The 16896-nt window shown below is 44.0% G+C and overlaps 2 protein-coding genes across 2 annotated transcripts in view; one reads left to right on the top strand and one right to left on the bottom strand.

The window, feature by feature from the left end:
* Positions 1 to 16896, top strand: part of cdh13 (cadherin 13, H-cadherin (heart)) — a gene marked incomplete at both ends in the record, with an annotated part of 198310 nt that overhangs the window by 143011 nt on the left and 38403 nt on the right. The window contains one exon of the mRNA XM_083762865.1: positions 6961 to 7101. Coding sequence (XP_083618991.1) covers positions 6961 to 7101 — 141 coding nt within the window. The remainder of the gene's footprint in view (positions 1 to 6960; positions 7102 to 16896) is intronic.
* On the bottom strand, positions 1564 to 2301 carry LOC310857552 (proteasome activator complex subunit 3-like; the record flags this gene model as incomplete). The annotated part of the gene is made up of 1 exon (XM_083763266.1): positions 1564 to 2301. The coding sequence occupies one exon, from the start codon at positions 2299 to 2301 to the stop codon at positions 1564 to 1566; it is 738 nt and encodes a 245-aa protein (XP_083619392.1).

The following is a 16896-nucleotide window of genomic DNA, read 5'->3' as shown; positions in this document are numbered from 1 at the left end:
AACATGGGTTAATGATGCAGACTTCAAACTGCAAAGGAACACACACACACACACACACACACACACACACACACACACACACACACACACACACACACACACACACACACACACACACACACACACACACACACACACACACACACACACACACACACACACACACACACACAACATGTGTTTCTCCCAACAGCTATCAGCTCACAGCTGTGCCAGATAATGTCAGTTTGTTCGCACGGTCGTGCTATATACGCTATAGGCAAAAACCCCAAAAGGCCAGGTGCAATCAATCTCCCAAATCAAAGCTGTTCCCGTGGCTATATGGGTGAGGTGGGGTGGGGGGTGTTTTCTTTATGCTTCTGTTCTGCACTGTAGTCCATTGGAATGCGTTCTGAGGGCAGCATTTAATCGAATAGGTTCTAATCCAATCAGGGAGAGCGGTCACTTTGACTGGCAGCTGTGGTTTGTGAGACACTCGTTTTGGGAATACTGTCTAAACCTAACCTAACCTTAAACCTGACCCTAACCTCACCAAAAACTGTGCCTAATGTGGCAAAATTATGCCCTTAAGTGTCAAAATTATGCCTGTTGTGAAAAAAGTAGTGTAGACATTCGATCGCATGCTATTGTGACTAACACTGAGGCACAGAGGTAGCCGGCATGACAGGGTTACGGTAGTGATTTGAATGTCCTGTTTCATACGTCCCACTGTGAGGAGACCCCCGGGGCAGACTAAGGATCACGTCCCACTGGGAGGAGACCCCCGTGGCAGACCAAGGATCACGTCCCACTGGGAGGAGACCCCCGGGGCAGACCAAGGATCACGTCCCACTGGGAGGAGACCCCCGGGGCAGACCAAGGACCACGTCCCACTGGGAGGAGACCCCGGGGCAGAGCAAGGATCACGTCCCACTGGGAGGAGACCCCGGGGCAGACCAAGGATCACGTCCCACTGGGAGGAGACCCCCGGGGCAGACCAAGGATCACGTCCCACTGGGAGGAGACCCCGGGGCAGACCAAGGATCACGTCCAACTGGGAGGAGACCCCCGGGGCAGACCAAGGATCACGTCCAACTGGGAGGAGACCCCCGGGGCAGACCAAGGATCACGTCCCACTGGGAGGAGACCCCAGGGCAGACCAAGGACCACGTCCCACTGGGAGGAGACCCCCGGGGCAGACCAAGGATCACGTCCCACTGGGAGGAGACCCCGGGGCAGACCAAGGATCACGTCCCACTGGGAGGAGACCCCCGGGGCAGACCAAGGACCACGTCCCACTGGGAGGAGACCCCAGGGCAGACCAAGGCGCAGTTGGAGGAAATACATTGACTCACTGGCCTTGGAACGTCTCGGAATCCCCCAGGAGGAAGTCACTAATGTTGCTCTGGAGAGGGAAGTCTGGAGCACTCTGGTGGAGCTGTTGCCCCCGCGACCCGACTACGGATAATCAGTCTCATGGAAGAAATAAGGGGGAACCTCGATGACTCGCCTTGTCAGAGCCTATATAATAATATATAATCCGAACTGCTTTACAATAAGCATGTCCGCTCACACTCCAGACATTCAGTACAGCGAGTCCGTGTTGCTGCTTCTCGGCTTCTTGATCTTCTCGATGTTCTTCAGGATCATGTCGTGCAGCGTGATGTAGTAGTTCCTGATCTCGGACATGATGATCTTCAGGCTGATGTAGATCTTCTCGTCGATCTCGGTCACCGTGCGCCGGTAGTCCTCCACCTGGGGGTACTTGACGATCTTGGACATCTGGTTGGCGCGCGTGACGTAGTACTTGGAGATCTGGCCCAGGTAGGACTCCGCCTCCAGCCGCACCACGCCCAGCTCGGCGACCGTCTCCTCCTGGATCGACACGCCGAAGTTGTTCCCGTCCTCGATCTTGGGAATGAGCAGCTGGACCCACATCTTAACCGTGTTGCATTTCTCCATCAGCGTCCGGATCTCCGGCTTGACCTTTTCGATCAGGTCCACGAGCTTGGCGTTGCTCTTCATCATCATGCCACAGGTCGTCGTCGTCATCATATTATCGTCCCCCCCCTCTGCGAGGAGCTTCCTCTTCCCAGCATTGTTGTGGACCTCCTCCAGCTCCTCCGGCAGGGAGACGACCTCCGAGTGAATCTCGCTCAGCTCGGAGACGTTGATGGCGGGGTTCTTGAGGAAGTTGTCCAGCTCCAGTAACTTCCTGGGGAAGACGTTGGCGACGAGGTCCTCGGCTTCTCTGGTGATCCGCTCTCTGAAGGCGTCCACCTTGGATCTGATCTCTCTGTCCACCTTGAGGTGTGAAGACATCTTTTTGTTTTATTGATCGAAAAATAGAGCAGAGATATGTGTGGCTTTTTTTTTCTCTTCTTCTTAATCACAGTCACGATTGCATGCAGGGTTTCTATATATGTACATATATCAGGCCATCTGATAAAGTTGGTATATCTAATTATCTTCACGCCTATAAACTCAATCAGAGCTTCCGGTCTGAAGTCACGAGCAACACAAACTATAGCCATGCATGCCTACTGCCTACTAATGCCAATTTGCGCAGGTGTGTGTGTGTGTCTGTGTGTGTGTGTGTGTGTGTGTGTGTGTGTGTGTGTGTGTGTGTGTGTGTGTGTGTGTGTGTGTGTGTGTGTGTGTGTGTGTGTGTGTGTGTGTGTGTGTGTGTGTGTGTGTGTGTGTGTGTGTGTGTGGCACCATCTGTTCAGAGTGTTTGGTAAACCAGGAGCTGCTTGATAGGGCCACCCCTGTCAGACACTATTTGGTGAAAAAAACACATAGTTTCTTGTTTCCTGAGGGAGACGTCGACCTGCTTGAAAGGACATTTATACCAATGCAGGTAGAACTCACTTATAGAAGTGCTGTAGTAGTAATTAACCCATTCTGACCTGAGATCAGATTCATACGAGGTTTCCACTGGACACACACTGGTCTGATTAACCCATTCTGACCTGAGATCAGATTCTAGAAATGTCAGTCGCTCTTCGATTTTTCAAAAATAGCAGACCTACAAGCTCGTATCGCGCCACTCGGTGGCGCGATACGAGCTTGTAGATCTGCTATTTTTAAATAGTTAAAGCATAACATGATGCTGACACCAAAATGGGTGCCCGGTCAGAATGGTTTAAAGAGTTTTGTCCATTTAAAGGTGATGTAGAGGATGTTGGTAGCAATTCAAACGAAGCTCCTATTAATAAACATGAATTAACTGTTAATACGTTTTTTTTATAAAACACTTCTCTCTAGGTCATCCTCAGATTATTATATATTTTTTGCACAGTGTACAGTATGTGCACCATGGTGACATTGATCATTTCTTGATAAAAAAAAAAACTTCTAATATATTATTTATGCCCCAAAATGTATAAATCTCACACTATTAACCCATTCTGAACGGGAACCCATTTTGGTATTAGCATCATGTTATGCTTTAGCTATTGAAAAATAGCAGATCTACAAGCTCATATCGCGCCACCGAGTGGCGCGCTACGAGCTTGTAGTTCTGCTATTTTTGAATAATCGAAGAACGACTGACATTTTTAGAATCTGATCTCAGGTCAGAATGGGTTCATCAGACCAGTGTGTGTCTGGCGGAAACCTCGTTTGAATCTGATCTCAGGTCAGAATGGGTTAAGGCAACCGGCCGGTTCCACGCGCTGCACAAGGTGCCCTTTTTTTCACTTGAGCACACCTGCCCCTCTAAATGTCTGTGCACGCCACTGAGTTTAGGCCTATAGCCAGAATCACTCCCTGTGAAGCTGAAGCAACATTATTACAATCTTATTATGTTGTGCTCTCTCTAAGTACTGCATGGGTGGCTTTGTTTTGATTCATTTCATTACAGCGCTTCATCTACCCTGATGTTCAGAATGCAATACATAAGAAAAAATAAGAAAAACTGAATGGAAAATAGCATTTTTTACATTTCACACAGATTTGTTCTTGTGTAGCAGTTTTGTTTTGTTTTATGACATTAATTTTCATTTCTTTTTCTTTTTTCTTTTAGGTTTTATGACCTCAATTACACCCAAAAAACCTGAACTTTGAACATTCAGTGGATTTTCTGTGGTCTGAAGTTTTCTTTGGGGTTTTTTGGGCCTTTTGAGCTACAATGAAAACAGGCAACACAGTGAAACAGTGACATCTGCTGGCAAATCCCATTGACATATATGGGATTTGCAGTAAGTGATGTCACTTACTGCCGGCAAATCAGAGCACCTGTTTGAGCCAGAAAACCCCAGATCACAGAAAATCTACTGAATGTTAAAAGTTCATGTTTTTTGGGTGCAATTGAGATTAGAAAACCTAAAAAAAACAAGAACAATTCCAAAACCTTTTTTTTAATGTCACAATCCCTTTAAGTATTCATTAAGATCTCTATTTCCATTTGGTCAAAGGAAGGAGATAGACCTTCACTTCTATAACACTATAAACACTGCTTTGTGTGCTGGTTTGCAATAGTAATAACATACTATTGGTATAGATAAAGATCGGATGCTGTTATTAGACTTGTATTTTCAGACAGGACCCATGAAGCCTTGATCTTCTATGTCCACGAGACAACGTTACAATTTAGGCATTTAGCAGACTACATTAACCCATTCTGAACGGGAACCCATTTTTGGTATTAGCATCATGTTATGCTTTAGCTATTTTTGAAAAAATCGAAGAACGACTGACATTTTTTTAGAATCTGATCTCAGGTCAGAATGGGTTAATCAGACCAGTGTGTGTCCAGTGGAAACCTCGTATGAATCTGATCTCAGGTCAGAATGGGTTATGAAACATGCGTGAGCTAAGAACGTAACAGTGGAGTATCTATATAATGAAACTATACGTACTATACTATACATACTGTATACTATAAAGTGCTGTGACTACATAAAATGCAATTCTAGTGCTGTCTAGTGTCTACGTAACGTGATATGAGTCTGTATAGAATGCTATCTAAGTCTAAAGGTTGCCTCGGGGGTGCCCGACTCAATCGATCTGCTCGGGGCCCGCCGATCAAAGCGCGATCACGGATCGGCCCGATCAACATCAAGAATGTTTGATATTTGCTCTGCCCTGCTCCGATTATCCTGTAGTCGTGTGTGGTGCTATCAGATCCGCGGGCCATCTGCGGCCCGCGGAGCGCCCCCTTGTGGCCCACGGAAGAATTTCCCAGATATAAATGCCATTAAATTGGGGTCAGTAGCCTCTGCATGTCAAACTGGGGGTCCTTTTCAAATGGGGTCTTGCCCTGAACATTAATTTCAGGGCAAGACCTCGACCTCGCCGACTCGGCCCCCAGCCTGGTACCGTAGTCAAAATATGGCCCTTGAGGAAAATGAATTGGGGAACCCTGGGGCTAGGGCAAGTGCTACGGGCCATGGTGGAGTCTGACAAGGTAAACCTCTTAAACCCTGGGTTCCCAAATGTGGGCTTTTCATTGTAGCCGGAAATAATGAAATCATAGCCGACATGCAGGGGCAAGAGAATAAATCGTCTCTGGCAGCTTACCGTATTATACATTTTTATACATTTTAGGTGAGAAATAATGGACCGGGGACAGTAGTTTGATACACAAGGGGGCCATGGTCATTTTTCAGTTCTTTACTGCACACTGTAACCTTTCATATGATGTATTGCTCATTGAAATCGGGGGGGAAATGAAGAAGATATGACCATTTGAAACTTGTTGAACCAGAAATCCCAAATTAGAGCCTTCAAAGTTTTCAGCAGTGATCTGTGACTTTAGGGGGCGCTGTTTTCCCTTCATTCCTCCATTAGCCAACCAGCAGTGTTGCCATGTCTGCTTATTATAATTAGTTGGCCTTGTTTCTAAAGAAAAATAATGCATAGGCCTACTGTACCAATAAGTCTACACAATTAGAGAATGTTGTTATCTTGATTGTTTGCCTGTTATCTCTCCTTTTTTAAATAGGCTACTGTATTTATTTGGCATTTTGTAGTATGAAAAAAGGGAAAATAACAGTGGCAGATGAATTAGGCCTATGTAAATGTGCCAGATGAGTACAAATAAGCCTACTGTTAAATTGATAATTTTTTCACAATCACAACTACTAGTTATAAACTTTGTTATCAACATTCTGTACACTTCGTGGAGTTAACCCATTCTGACCGGGCACCCATTTTGGTGTCAGCATCATGTTATGCTTTAGCTATTGAAAAATAGCAGATCTACAAGCTCATAGCGCGCCACCGAGTGGCGCGCTACGAGCTTGTAGGTCTGCTATTTTTTGAAAAATCGAAGAACGACTGACATTTTTTTAATCTGATCTCAGGTCAGAATGGGTTAATCAGACCAGTGTGTGTCCAGTGGAAACCTCGTATGAATCTGATCTCAGGTCAGAATGGGTTCATCAGACCAGTGTGTGTCCGGCGGAAACCTCGTATGAATCTGATCTCAGGTCAGAATGGGTTAAACTGAAGTCTGTTTCAGTCAATTGCGTGCCCCCTTTTCTCCCTTCTTATCGTCCCGTTTTTGTCTGAGAAATGTGCTCCGGGAGCACCTTATCTCCATAGCAGGCAGATAGTGTGAACATAACCTCAGGCCGTACGCTTCTTCTAGATGAATATAGTTCTTGAACTGCAGACCTTTGAGAAGGTAATCATCAATCTACCTCATCTCTCTCTCTCTCTCTCTCTCTCTCTCGCTCTCTCTCTCGCTCTCGCTCTCTCTCGCTCTCGCTCTCTCTCGCTGTCGCTCTCTCGCTCACACACACACACACACACACACACACACACACACACACACACACACACACACACACACACACACACACACACACCTCTCTTCCCTATCTAATTATCCTCCTCATTCTCACGTTTTGGTTTAATTAAATGTGTTCCTTGACCTTTTCCACAGCTGCAGCGTGACCTTTGCAACCTGTACAAATAATTAGATTGTACTTTTCTTTTCCTTTGCTCATTAATATTGTCCGTTTGTTTCCCCAGACTCTTCCCACGACGACATACGAGCTGGAGATCGTGGCCAAGGACATGGCAGGAAGTGAGGTGGGCCTCACAGGAACTGCTACGGCCACCATCACCATCACAGACAAGAATGACCACGCCCCCGGGTTCACCCACCCCCTGGTGAGTAACGCAACCTTTAACCTTTCACCTTTCACCCACCCACTGGTGAGTAACGCGACCTTTAACCTTTCACCCACCCACTGGTGAGTAACGCAACCTTTAACCTTTCACCCACCCACTGGTGAGTAACGCAACCTTTAACCTTTAACCTTTCACCCACCCACTGGTGAGTAACGCAACCTTTAACCTTTAACCTTTCACCCACCCACTGGTGAGTAACGCAACATTTAACCTTTAACCTTTCACCCACCCACTGGTGAGTAACACAACCTTTAACCTTTCACCCACTGGTGAGTGTAACGCAACCTTTAACCTTTCACCCACTGGTGAGTGTAACGCAACCTTTAACCTTTCACCCACTGGTGAGTGTAACGCAACCTTTAACCTTTAACCCACCCACTGGTGAGTGTAACACAACCTTTCAACCTCATTCTCCTGGTGTCTTTGGCAGTGTCCTGCTATAGTCTCATTCTCCTGGTGTCTTTGGCAGTGTCCTGCTATAGTCTCATTATCCTGGTGTCTTTGGCAGTGTCCTGCTATAGTCTCATTCTCCTGGTGTCTTTGGCAGTGTCCTGCTATAGTCTCATTCTCCTGGTGTCTTTGGCAGTGTCCTGCTAGTTTCATTCTCCTGGTGTCTTTGGCAGTGTCCTGCTATAGTCTCATTCTCCTGGTGTCTTTGGCAGTGTCCTGCTATAGTCTCATTCTCCTGGTGTCTTTGGCAGTGTCCTGCTATAGTCTCATTCTCCTGGTGTCTTTGGCAGTGTCCTGCTATAGTCTCATTCTCCTGGTGTCTTTGGCAGTGTCCTGCTAGTCTCATTCTCCTGGTGTCTTTGGCAGTGTCCTGCTATAGTCTCATTCTCCTGGTGTCTTTGGCAGTGTCCTGCTATAGTCTCATTCTCCTGGTGTCTTTGGCAGTGTCCTGCTAGTCTCATTCTCCTGGTGTCTTTGGCAGTGTCCTGCTAGTCTCATTCTCCTGGTGTCTTTGGCAGTGTCCTGCTGTAGTCTCATTCTCCTGGTGTCTTTGGCAGTGTCCTGCTATAGTCTCATTATCCTGGTGTCTTTGGCAGTGTCCTGCTATAGTCTCATTCTCCTGGTGTCTTTGGCAGTGTCCTGCTAGTCTCATTCTCCTGGTGTCTTTGGCAGTGTCCTGCTAGTCTCATTCTCCTGGTGTCTTTGGCAGTGTCCTGCTAGTCTCATTCTCCTGGTGTCTTTGGCAGTGTCCTGCTAGTCTCATTCTCCTGGTGTCTTTGGCAGTGTCCTGCTATAGTCTCATTCTCCTGGTGTCTTTGGCAGTGTCCTGCTATAGTCTCATTCTCCTGGTGTCTTTGGCAGTGTCCTGCTATAGTCTCATTCTCCTGGTGTCTTTGGCAGTGTCCTGCTATAGTCTCATTCTCCTGGTGTCTTTGGCAGTGTCCTGCTATAGTCTCATTCTCCTGGTGTCTTTGGCAGTGTCCTGCTATAGTCTCATTCTCCTGGTGTCTTTGGCAGTGTCCTGCTAGTCTCATTCTCCTGGTGTCTTTGGCAGTGTCCTGCTATAGTCTCATTCTCCTGGTGTCTGTGACAGTGTCCTGCTATAGTCTCATTCTCCTGGTGTCTTTGGCAGTGTCCTGCTATAGTCTCATTCTCCTGGTATCTTTGGCAGTGTCCTGCTATAGTCTCATTCTCCTGGTGTCTGTGGCAGTGTCCTGCTATAGTCTCATTCTCCCATGGTGTCTTTGGCAGTGTCCTGCTATAGTCTCATTCTCCTGGTGTCTTTGGCAGTGTCCTGCTATAGTCTCATTCTCCCATGGTGTCTTTGGCAGTGTCCTGCTATAGTCTCATTATCCTGGTGTCTTTGGCAGTGTCCTGCTATAGTCTCATTCTCCCATGGTGTCTTTGGCAGTGTCCTGCTATAGTCTCATTCTCCTGGTGTCTTTGGCAGTGTCCTGCTATAGTCTCATTCTCCTGGTGTCTTTGGCAGTGTCCTGCTATAGTCTCATTCTCCTGGTGTCTTTGGCAGTGTCCTGCTATAGTCTCATTCTCCTGGTGTCTTTGGCAGTGTCCTGCTATAGTCTCATTCTCCTGGTGTCTTTGGCAGTGTCCTGCTAGTCTCATTCTCCTGGTGTCTTTGGCAGTGTCCTGCTAGTCTCATTGTCCTGGGTATACGATGTTATTTTCTGGCTCACCCTTGGCATTTCATCATACAGAATCTTGTTGGGAGCAAAAAAAGCATGGAGTACGGATGTGTATATTACAGGAAACTCCAGTTAAACTTTCCAACAAACTCCTGTAAACTCCTGAATTGTACCACCACACCTGTATATTACCGTATATTAACTGTATATGTACCATCACACCTGTATATTACCGTGTATTAACTGTATATGCTGCTGAACTTGAGGTTTACGGGTACAAATCCAGTGCCCATAATTGCCCGTTACCTCCTCTTAAGGAGGATGCTCCTATAACTCTACCAAGAAGAAGCACAGGCTGGCTTTTAAAACCCTCTTATGGCCACCAGAGATGGGCAGTATTTCATGTATTTGAAATACGTATTTGAAATACTTTTTTGTATTTTGTAATTTGTATTTCGCTGGGATGGAAGAAATGAGATGTATTTTGTATTTAGATACATTTTTGACCCAGTATTTGTATTTTGTATCAAAATACATTTTCAATGTATTTTGCCCATCAGAGATGGGCAGTATTTGAAATACATGTATTTGAAATACGTATTTGAAATACTTTTTTGTATTTTGTAATTTGTATTTCGCTGGGATGGAAGAAATGAGATGTATTTTGTATTTAGATACATTTTTGACCCAGTATTTGTATTTTGTATCAAAATACATTTTCAATGTATTTTGCCCATCAGAGATGGGCAGTATTTGAAATACATGTATTTGAAATACGTATTTGAAGTACTTTTTTTGTATTTTGTAATTTGTATTTCGCTGGGATGGAAGATGTATTTTGTATTTAGATAAATTTTTTTGACCCAGTATTTGTATTTTGTATCAAAATACATTTTCAATGTATTTTGCCCATCTCTGCCAGTGACGTGGTTGACGTAGTGAAAGCCATCATGGCCAACTGACGTAATGACACTCTCCCCTGAAATCGGGAGCATAATAATAACAAAATGTAGTAACTTTTAGCATGTTTGGCTAACGGCTGATGTAATTACCAAAAACCGGACGAAATCCGCGTGCACGATCGCTCGTGCACGCGTGCCGTCTTTATGTGCATCGCTGCGTAAAATGCGATCTTTTTGGGCTTGATTAGAGCTTAATTTGACTTAGTTATGAAAATAAACAATGATATACATTAGCATTCCGGACATCAGACTGTCTGTCTGAATGCAGAAAGCTAGTGGATGTTGTGATCCGTAGAACCGGAAATGACATCGCCAGATTCGCTGTATTTGGTCAAAATAGGCATAATGGTGCGTTCCCGCCACCTGGTGGCAATAATATATATTGCAATATGATTGCCGAGTGTGAAAGAGCTTCATATACCACATCACAGATTTTTCTGTTGGCGTTAAAATGACGAATTTAAACATGAATAGTGCTGGCAGAATTATCAATCCAATGTTAACCCATTCTGAACGGGAACCCATTTTGGTGTTAGCATCATGTCGTGCTTTAGCTATTGAAAAATAGCAGATCTGCTATTTTTGAAAAATCGAAGAACGACTGACATTTTTAGAATCTGATCTCAGGTCAGAATGGGTTAATCAGACCAGTGTGTGTCCAGTGGAAACCTCGTATGAATCTGATCTCAGGTCAGAATGGGTTAAATTAGTTTGGTCAGTAAGGGGGTTAATGTTGAGTGTGTCTGCTGCTTTATAATAGCTGTTGTAAGGGTTTCGAGACACCGCCATCACCATCACCAACACCACAACCAAACAGACCTCTCCCTGAAGGCCTTCCATGATGCATGGTGGTGTCAAAGGCGTGTGAGATGTGGCCTTTTCCAGTTCAGAGAGCGGAGCGGGGTGGTGCCCTGGTTAATGTTGCCATTTCTCACAGTGGAGGAGATCCATTCACTAACACCATTGGAGAAATGGAGCTTTAAAAAAGAACAAGTGTATGAAGGAGATAAGAGCTTCTCATAATAAATCTGTTCTCCCTTCGACCTCCACAGCTGCATCAAAGCAGCCTCATTCCTCACCTCACACATGACGACCATAATAATGTGCACACATGGGCGCGCACGTGTGAGTCTCTTGTGTGCGTGCTTTGTGCCTGTGCACTTGGCGCGCGTGCGTGCGTGCGTGCGTGCTTGCGTCTGTGTCGGTGACATTGCACAAGCAGTGCTTTATAAATTATTCCGTTAAATATTCTTCCAAGAGCATTTCTTTTTAGACAACTTTTCCAAAAGCGTAAATATTTCTAGAAGAATCTCCTGATAGCGTTCCGTGAAAGCACTAACTCTTAGGTATACAGATAAAATGAAAGCAATATAAAATATGAATCTCTTCTGGCTGTGAATTCAAACAGGGATCAACAGAGATGAGAGTAAGCTGGCAGTGGTAAATCAAAGTTCAGACTCAGTGAGAGGCAGAAAGGAGAACGATTGAAGGAAACGGAGAGAGTACAGGATGTGTTCTGTACTACGTTACCTCTTAACCCATTTAGACCTGTGGCCCATTCTACAAAATGTCTTCTGAATGCTGACAGTTTTCAGAAAAACCCGTGTTTCCATGTCAGTCGTCGAGGACCCCCAAAAATATATGTAATTGGCCGCCGACCCCCTCATCTGAAAATATGTTGTTCCAGGGACCCTCCGCCCAGAACTAAGATGTGAGTTAAAATGTTTGCTCTGAAAGAATATATATTCAAAGATTTGCGCCACATTTTCACGATCTTCTTTCGTAGCGCGGCACTCTGTGCCGCGCTATGAGCTTGTAGATCTGCTATTTTTCAATAGCTAAAGCATAGCATAATGCTAACACCAAAAGGGGTTCCTCCCCGGAATGGATTAAGATTCAGAGAGCTGCTGTTTGAGTCTCTCTTCATGACTCACCACTCCACCCCAAGCTGCCCGTAATCAGCAGGTCTCCATCCCACCTCCACATCGCATCATTTAGAAATCAAATTAAGAATCAGAAAAACATAAAATTAGACAATCTTAGACTATACGAGTAAAGCTGAATGTAGCTTAGGGCCATGCGGCTAATTGCCTTTAATTTGGAGTGTCGTAATATGATGGTTTTTATGGATGAATTAAAGACCCTTACTTGTCATGTTTGCTTTGATGGAATAATTATGGTAAATTGTTGAGGTCTGTATGAATATGAGGATTCATACATGGGGGACAAATCCTGCTGCTGGTCTATCTGCCATGCGGACTCACACAGGAGAGATAGACCCTACGAGTGTGACCACATTTGACTGAGGGACTGCCATTGGATTTATTTTAGAATTTTCTGAATCATAGCTTCAAATTGACATATTGGTTGTTCAGTTTGACCCACCAGTTTTGGAGATATGGCTTATGGAGTTAATGTCTTGCAGAGAAACAGCTGCATCAAACCAGCCTCATTCCTCACCTCACACATGACGACCATAATAATGTGCACACATGGGCGCGCACGTGTGAGTCTCTTGTGTGCGTGCTTTGTGCCTGTGCACTTGGCGCGCGTGCGTGCGCGCGTGCGTGCGTGCTTGCGTCTGTGTCGGTGACATTGCACAAGCAGTGCTTTATAAATTATTCCGTTAAATATTCTTCCAAGAGCATTTCTTTTTAGACAACTTTTCCAAAAGCGTAAATATTTCTAGAAGAATCTCCTGATAGCGTTCCGTGAAAGCACTAACTCTTAGGTATACAGATAAAATGAAAGCAATATAAAATATGAATCTCTTCTGGCTGTGAATTCAAACAGGGATCAACAGAGATGAGAGTAAGCTGGCAGTGGTAAATCAAAGTTCAGACTCAGCGAGAGGCAGAAAGGAGAACGATTGAAGGAAACGGAGAGAGTACAGGATGTGTTCTGTACTACGTTACCTCTTAACCCATTTAGACCTGTGGCCCATTCTACAAAATGTCTTCTGAATGTTCTGACAGTTTTCAGAAAAACCCGTGTTTCTATGTGTCAGTCGTTCTCAAACTATTTCATGTCGAGGACCCCCAAAAATATATGTAATTGGCCGTCGACCCCCTCATCTGAAAATATGTTGTTCCAGGGACCCTCCGCCCAGAACTAAGCAAAGATTTGAGTTAAAATGTTTGCTCTGAAAGAATATTATAGTCAAAGATTTGCGCCACATTTTCACGATTTTCTTTTGAAAAATAGCAGACCTACAAGCTCGTAGCGCGGCACTCTGTGCCGCGCTACGAGCTTGTAGATCTGCTATTTTTCAATAGCTAAAGCATAGCTTAATGCTAACACCAAAAGGGGTTCCTCCCCGGAATGGATTAAGATTCAGAGAGCTGCTGTTTGAGTCTCTCTTCATGACTCACCACTCCACCCCAAGCTGCCCGTAATCAGCAGGTCTCCATCCCACCTCCACATCGCATAATTTAGAAATCAAATTAAGAATCAGAAAAACATAAAATTAGACAACCTTAGACTATACGAGTAAAGCTGAATGTAGCTTAGGGCCATGCGGCTAATTGCCTTTAATTTGGAGTGTGTCGTAATATGATGGTTTTTATGGATGAATTAAAGATTTGCTTTGATGGCATAATTATGGTAAATATTGTTGATACCTGGTATGAATATGAGGATTCATACAGGGGACAAAACCTGCTGCTGGTCTATCTGCACTTTTGCACTTTTTTCAGGACTGCCTAAGAAAACAACTGACAGATTACAACTTGTCCAAAATGCAGCAGCCAGAGTTTTAACTAGAACTAAAATGAGAGAACATATTACTTCAGTTTTGGCTTCACTGCACTGGCTTCCGGTTGTTTTTAGGATTGATTTTAAAATTATTTTACTTGTGTATAAAGCTCTCAATGGTCTCGCACCTTCCTACCTACATGACTGCCTGCCTAAATATGTCCCAAACCGCCCCCCTAAGGTCTTCCACTGCTGGCCTGCTCGCTTTGCCTAAAAAAATGGCAACTAAAAAATACGGGGAAGCAGCTTTTTGCTTCTACGGGCCGTCGGCATGGAACAAGCTCCCACTGTACCTTCGTCAGGCAGCCTCTGTAGACATTTTTAAAGCACAGCTCAAGACCCACTTCTACAACATTGCTTTTAATTGATCTTTTATTTTTTTGTTATTCATGTCCTCACTGCTTGTTTTTTAATGTCGTTGCCTTGCTTTTCTTTTATTCTCCATTGTTCTGTAAAGCACGTTGAGCTGCATTTCATGTCATGAAAGGTGCTATACAAATAAAGTTTTATTATTATTTTTATTATTATTATTATTATCTGCCATGCGGACTCACACAGGAGAGATAGACCCTACGAGTGTGACCAAATTTGACTGAGGGACTGCCATTGGATTTATTTTAGACCCACCAGTTTTGGAGATATGGCTTATGGAGTTAATGTCTTGCAGAGAAACAGAGAGTTGAGAAAACAGGCTTGAAAAGGTTCACTTCTGTGGCCTCTAACATTACACCTATAGCTACATGTTTAAGACACTTATTTCAGACATGCTCTAGTATGTGAAGAGTCTGCCTGTGCTATTAACTCAATAGCGATGGCAGTCTCTCCGTCAAATCTGGTCACAAGTGTTGAAGTCTGTGGCAGAGACTTTATTCAAAGTTTACAGTTGACTCACAGTCAAACAAGATGAACATAACGCAGTATGGCTGCTTAACTTTCTTTCCTTATCCTTCTTCTTGCGATGTCATCATATATTATAGAACACTTCTAAAATACAAATGTGACTATACATATTGTATTGTGCACAATCAGATATGGGTTTATAAATATCTGAATATCTGAATCTGAAGCCCACATTGCTCCTTCTCAAATGGCAGCGTTTTCCTGGTGTAAAAACACTTTTTCAGGCTGAGTAATGTTTATGTCCTTTATGCTGTGCAGCAGAGCACACAGTACACAGCAGTGGTGGAAAGTACTTTTACTTAAATACTATACTTAAGTACAATGTTGAGGTATTTGTACTTTACTTGAGTATTTCCAATTTCCAGTATTTGTACTTCTTCTACTCCACTACATATCGGAGCCAAAATCGTAACTTTTACTCCACTACAATTATTTGAAAACTTTAGTTACTTTGGAGATTTTAATTTTGATTAGAAAACATACATTAACCCTATACATTTCGGCCATTTGAAAATAGCCGATCTACAAGTACATTTACTTTTAGTACTTTAGGTACATTTTGATGCCGATACTTTTACTCAAGTACATTTTCAATTCTGTACTTTTACTTGTAACAAAGTAGTTCTAAAATGCAGTATTGGTGCTTTTACTTAAGTAAAACAATTGAGTACTTTTTCCACCACTTTATTTACTGTTAAATTAATGATACACTTATACCCGAAGGCGGGGTTGGCGAAAGGGCCTTTCTGGGTGGAGTTTGCATGTTCTCCCCGTGTCCCCTAGGGTAGATACCCTCACATGTTCTCCCCGTGTCCCCTAGGGTAGGTACCCTCACATGTTCTCCCCGTGTCCCCTAGGGTAGATACCCTCACATGTTCTCCCCGTGTCCCCTAGGGTAGGTACCCTCACAAAAAACATGCAGTAATCCTGGTCTCTAAACTGCCTCCCCCTGGCCAGCCGGGGCGCCTGATGGAGGGGAAAGGAACTGGTTGGAATAACGTGTTCCTTCCACGCGCTACGTCCAACCAGGGAAACTCCCCCCTGTCAGGTGTAAAGGAGCAACTTGGACACTCAGGCATGAAGGAAGCATGAGTTCAAGTCCGTTGCTCTCCCCAGGTTGGTGGAGGTAGAGCCCAGGATCACATTAGATGATTGACACAGGGGTGAAAAATGGGTTACAAAATCGTGGGATAAAAATATATATATAAAAGAAAAAAGAAAAAATGATTCACTTATAGTCAGTCACACAAATTAAATACATAGGACGCACCTACAATGTGTTCTGTTACAGTCTTTGAAATCCCATTCCTGACAGCTGTATAAGACTTGACCAAATGCCCTTTTAACGTTCGGTTTAATTTTTACCTCAACACGATATTTCCTCAGGATGGATGATTCAGTGTAATCAACTGTATCACACAACATTTTATTTAATTATCAGACAAAGTTTTCTTCTTCTTCTTCGGGGGAGACTGGGGGGGGGGGGGGGGGGACTCCAAAGTGATTAATTGTTTTCATAGCGTAGTTTCTAATCATGTTCACTAGGCTAGGTAACAAGAAAACAGATGATTTCAGATCCCATGATAGTTCTGTCATCTGGAAGGTTGCTTTTCCCCAGAGGGTTGAATATAATATGGAGCTTTTGGTCCTGATGAATTGTAACTGCCAAGCATATCTAAATATATGTGTGTCTCATGTTCACAGTTTATATATAGCGTGCTATAATTCTCAGCTTTAACAGTGTGGTATCTGGAACCACAATTCACAATAGTAATAGCGTAAATAACTGTTTTTAAGTTGTCTCTCTTAAAATGAGAGACTTAACTTCTCCTCTGACCAACGCCTATAGTTGGGACAGCTGTAGGGTCCCTGTATTTAAAATGATCAGCTGCTGATAGCATCACTGTGCTTCCTAGCTCTGTGACTTGACCATTACCTTATAGGGACACAGACATGTTGACAATTTGGTACAAGGGGGGGGGTTGAGACCACCTTTGCATTTCCCCTTTGATGTCTCTGTCTTGAGTTGTATAAAGCCTATACTACAATGTTTGTAACTGTGTGTT

Source organism: Protomyctophum parallelum, assembly GCF_964188405.1.
Source record: "Protomyctophum parallelum genome assembly, chromosome: 4".
Taxonomy (NCBI): Eukaryota; Metazoa; Chordata; class Actinopteri; order Myctophiformes; family Myctophidae; genus Protomyctophum; species Protomyctophum parallelum.
Note: the sequence above shows the minus strand (reverse complement) of the source record. Positions and strands in the feature narration are given on the sequence as shown.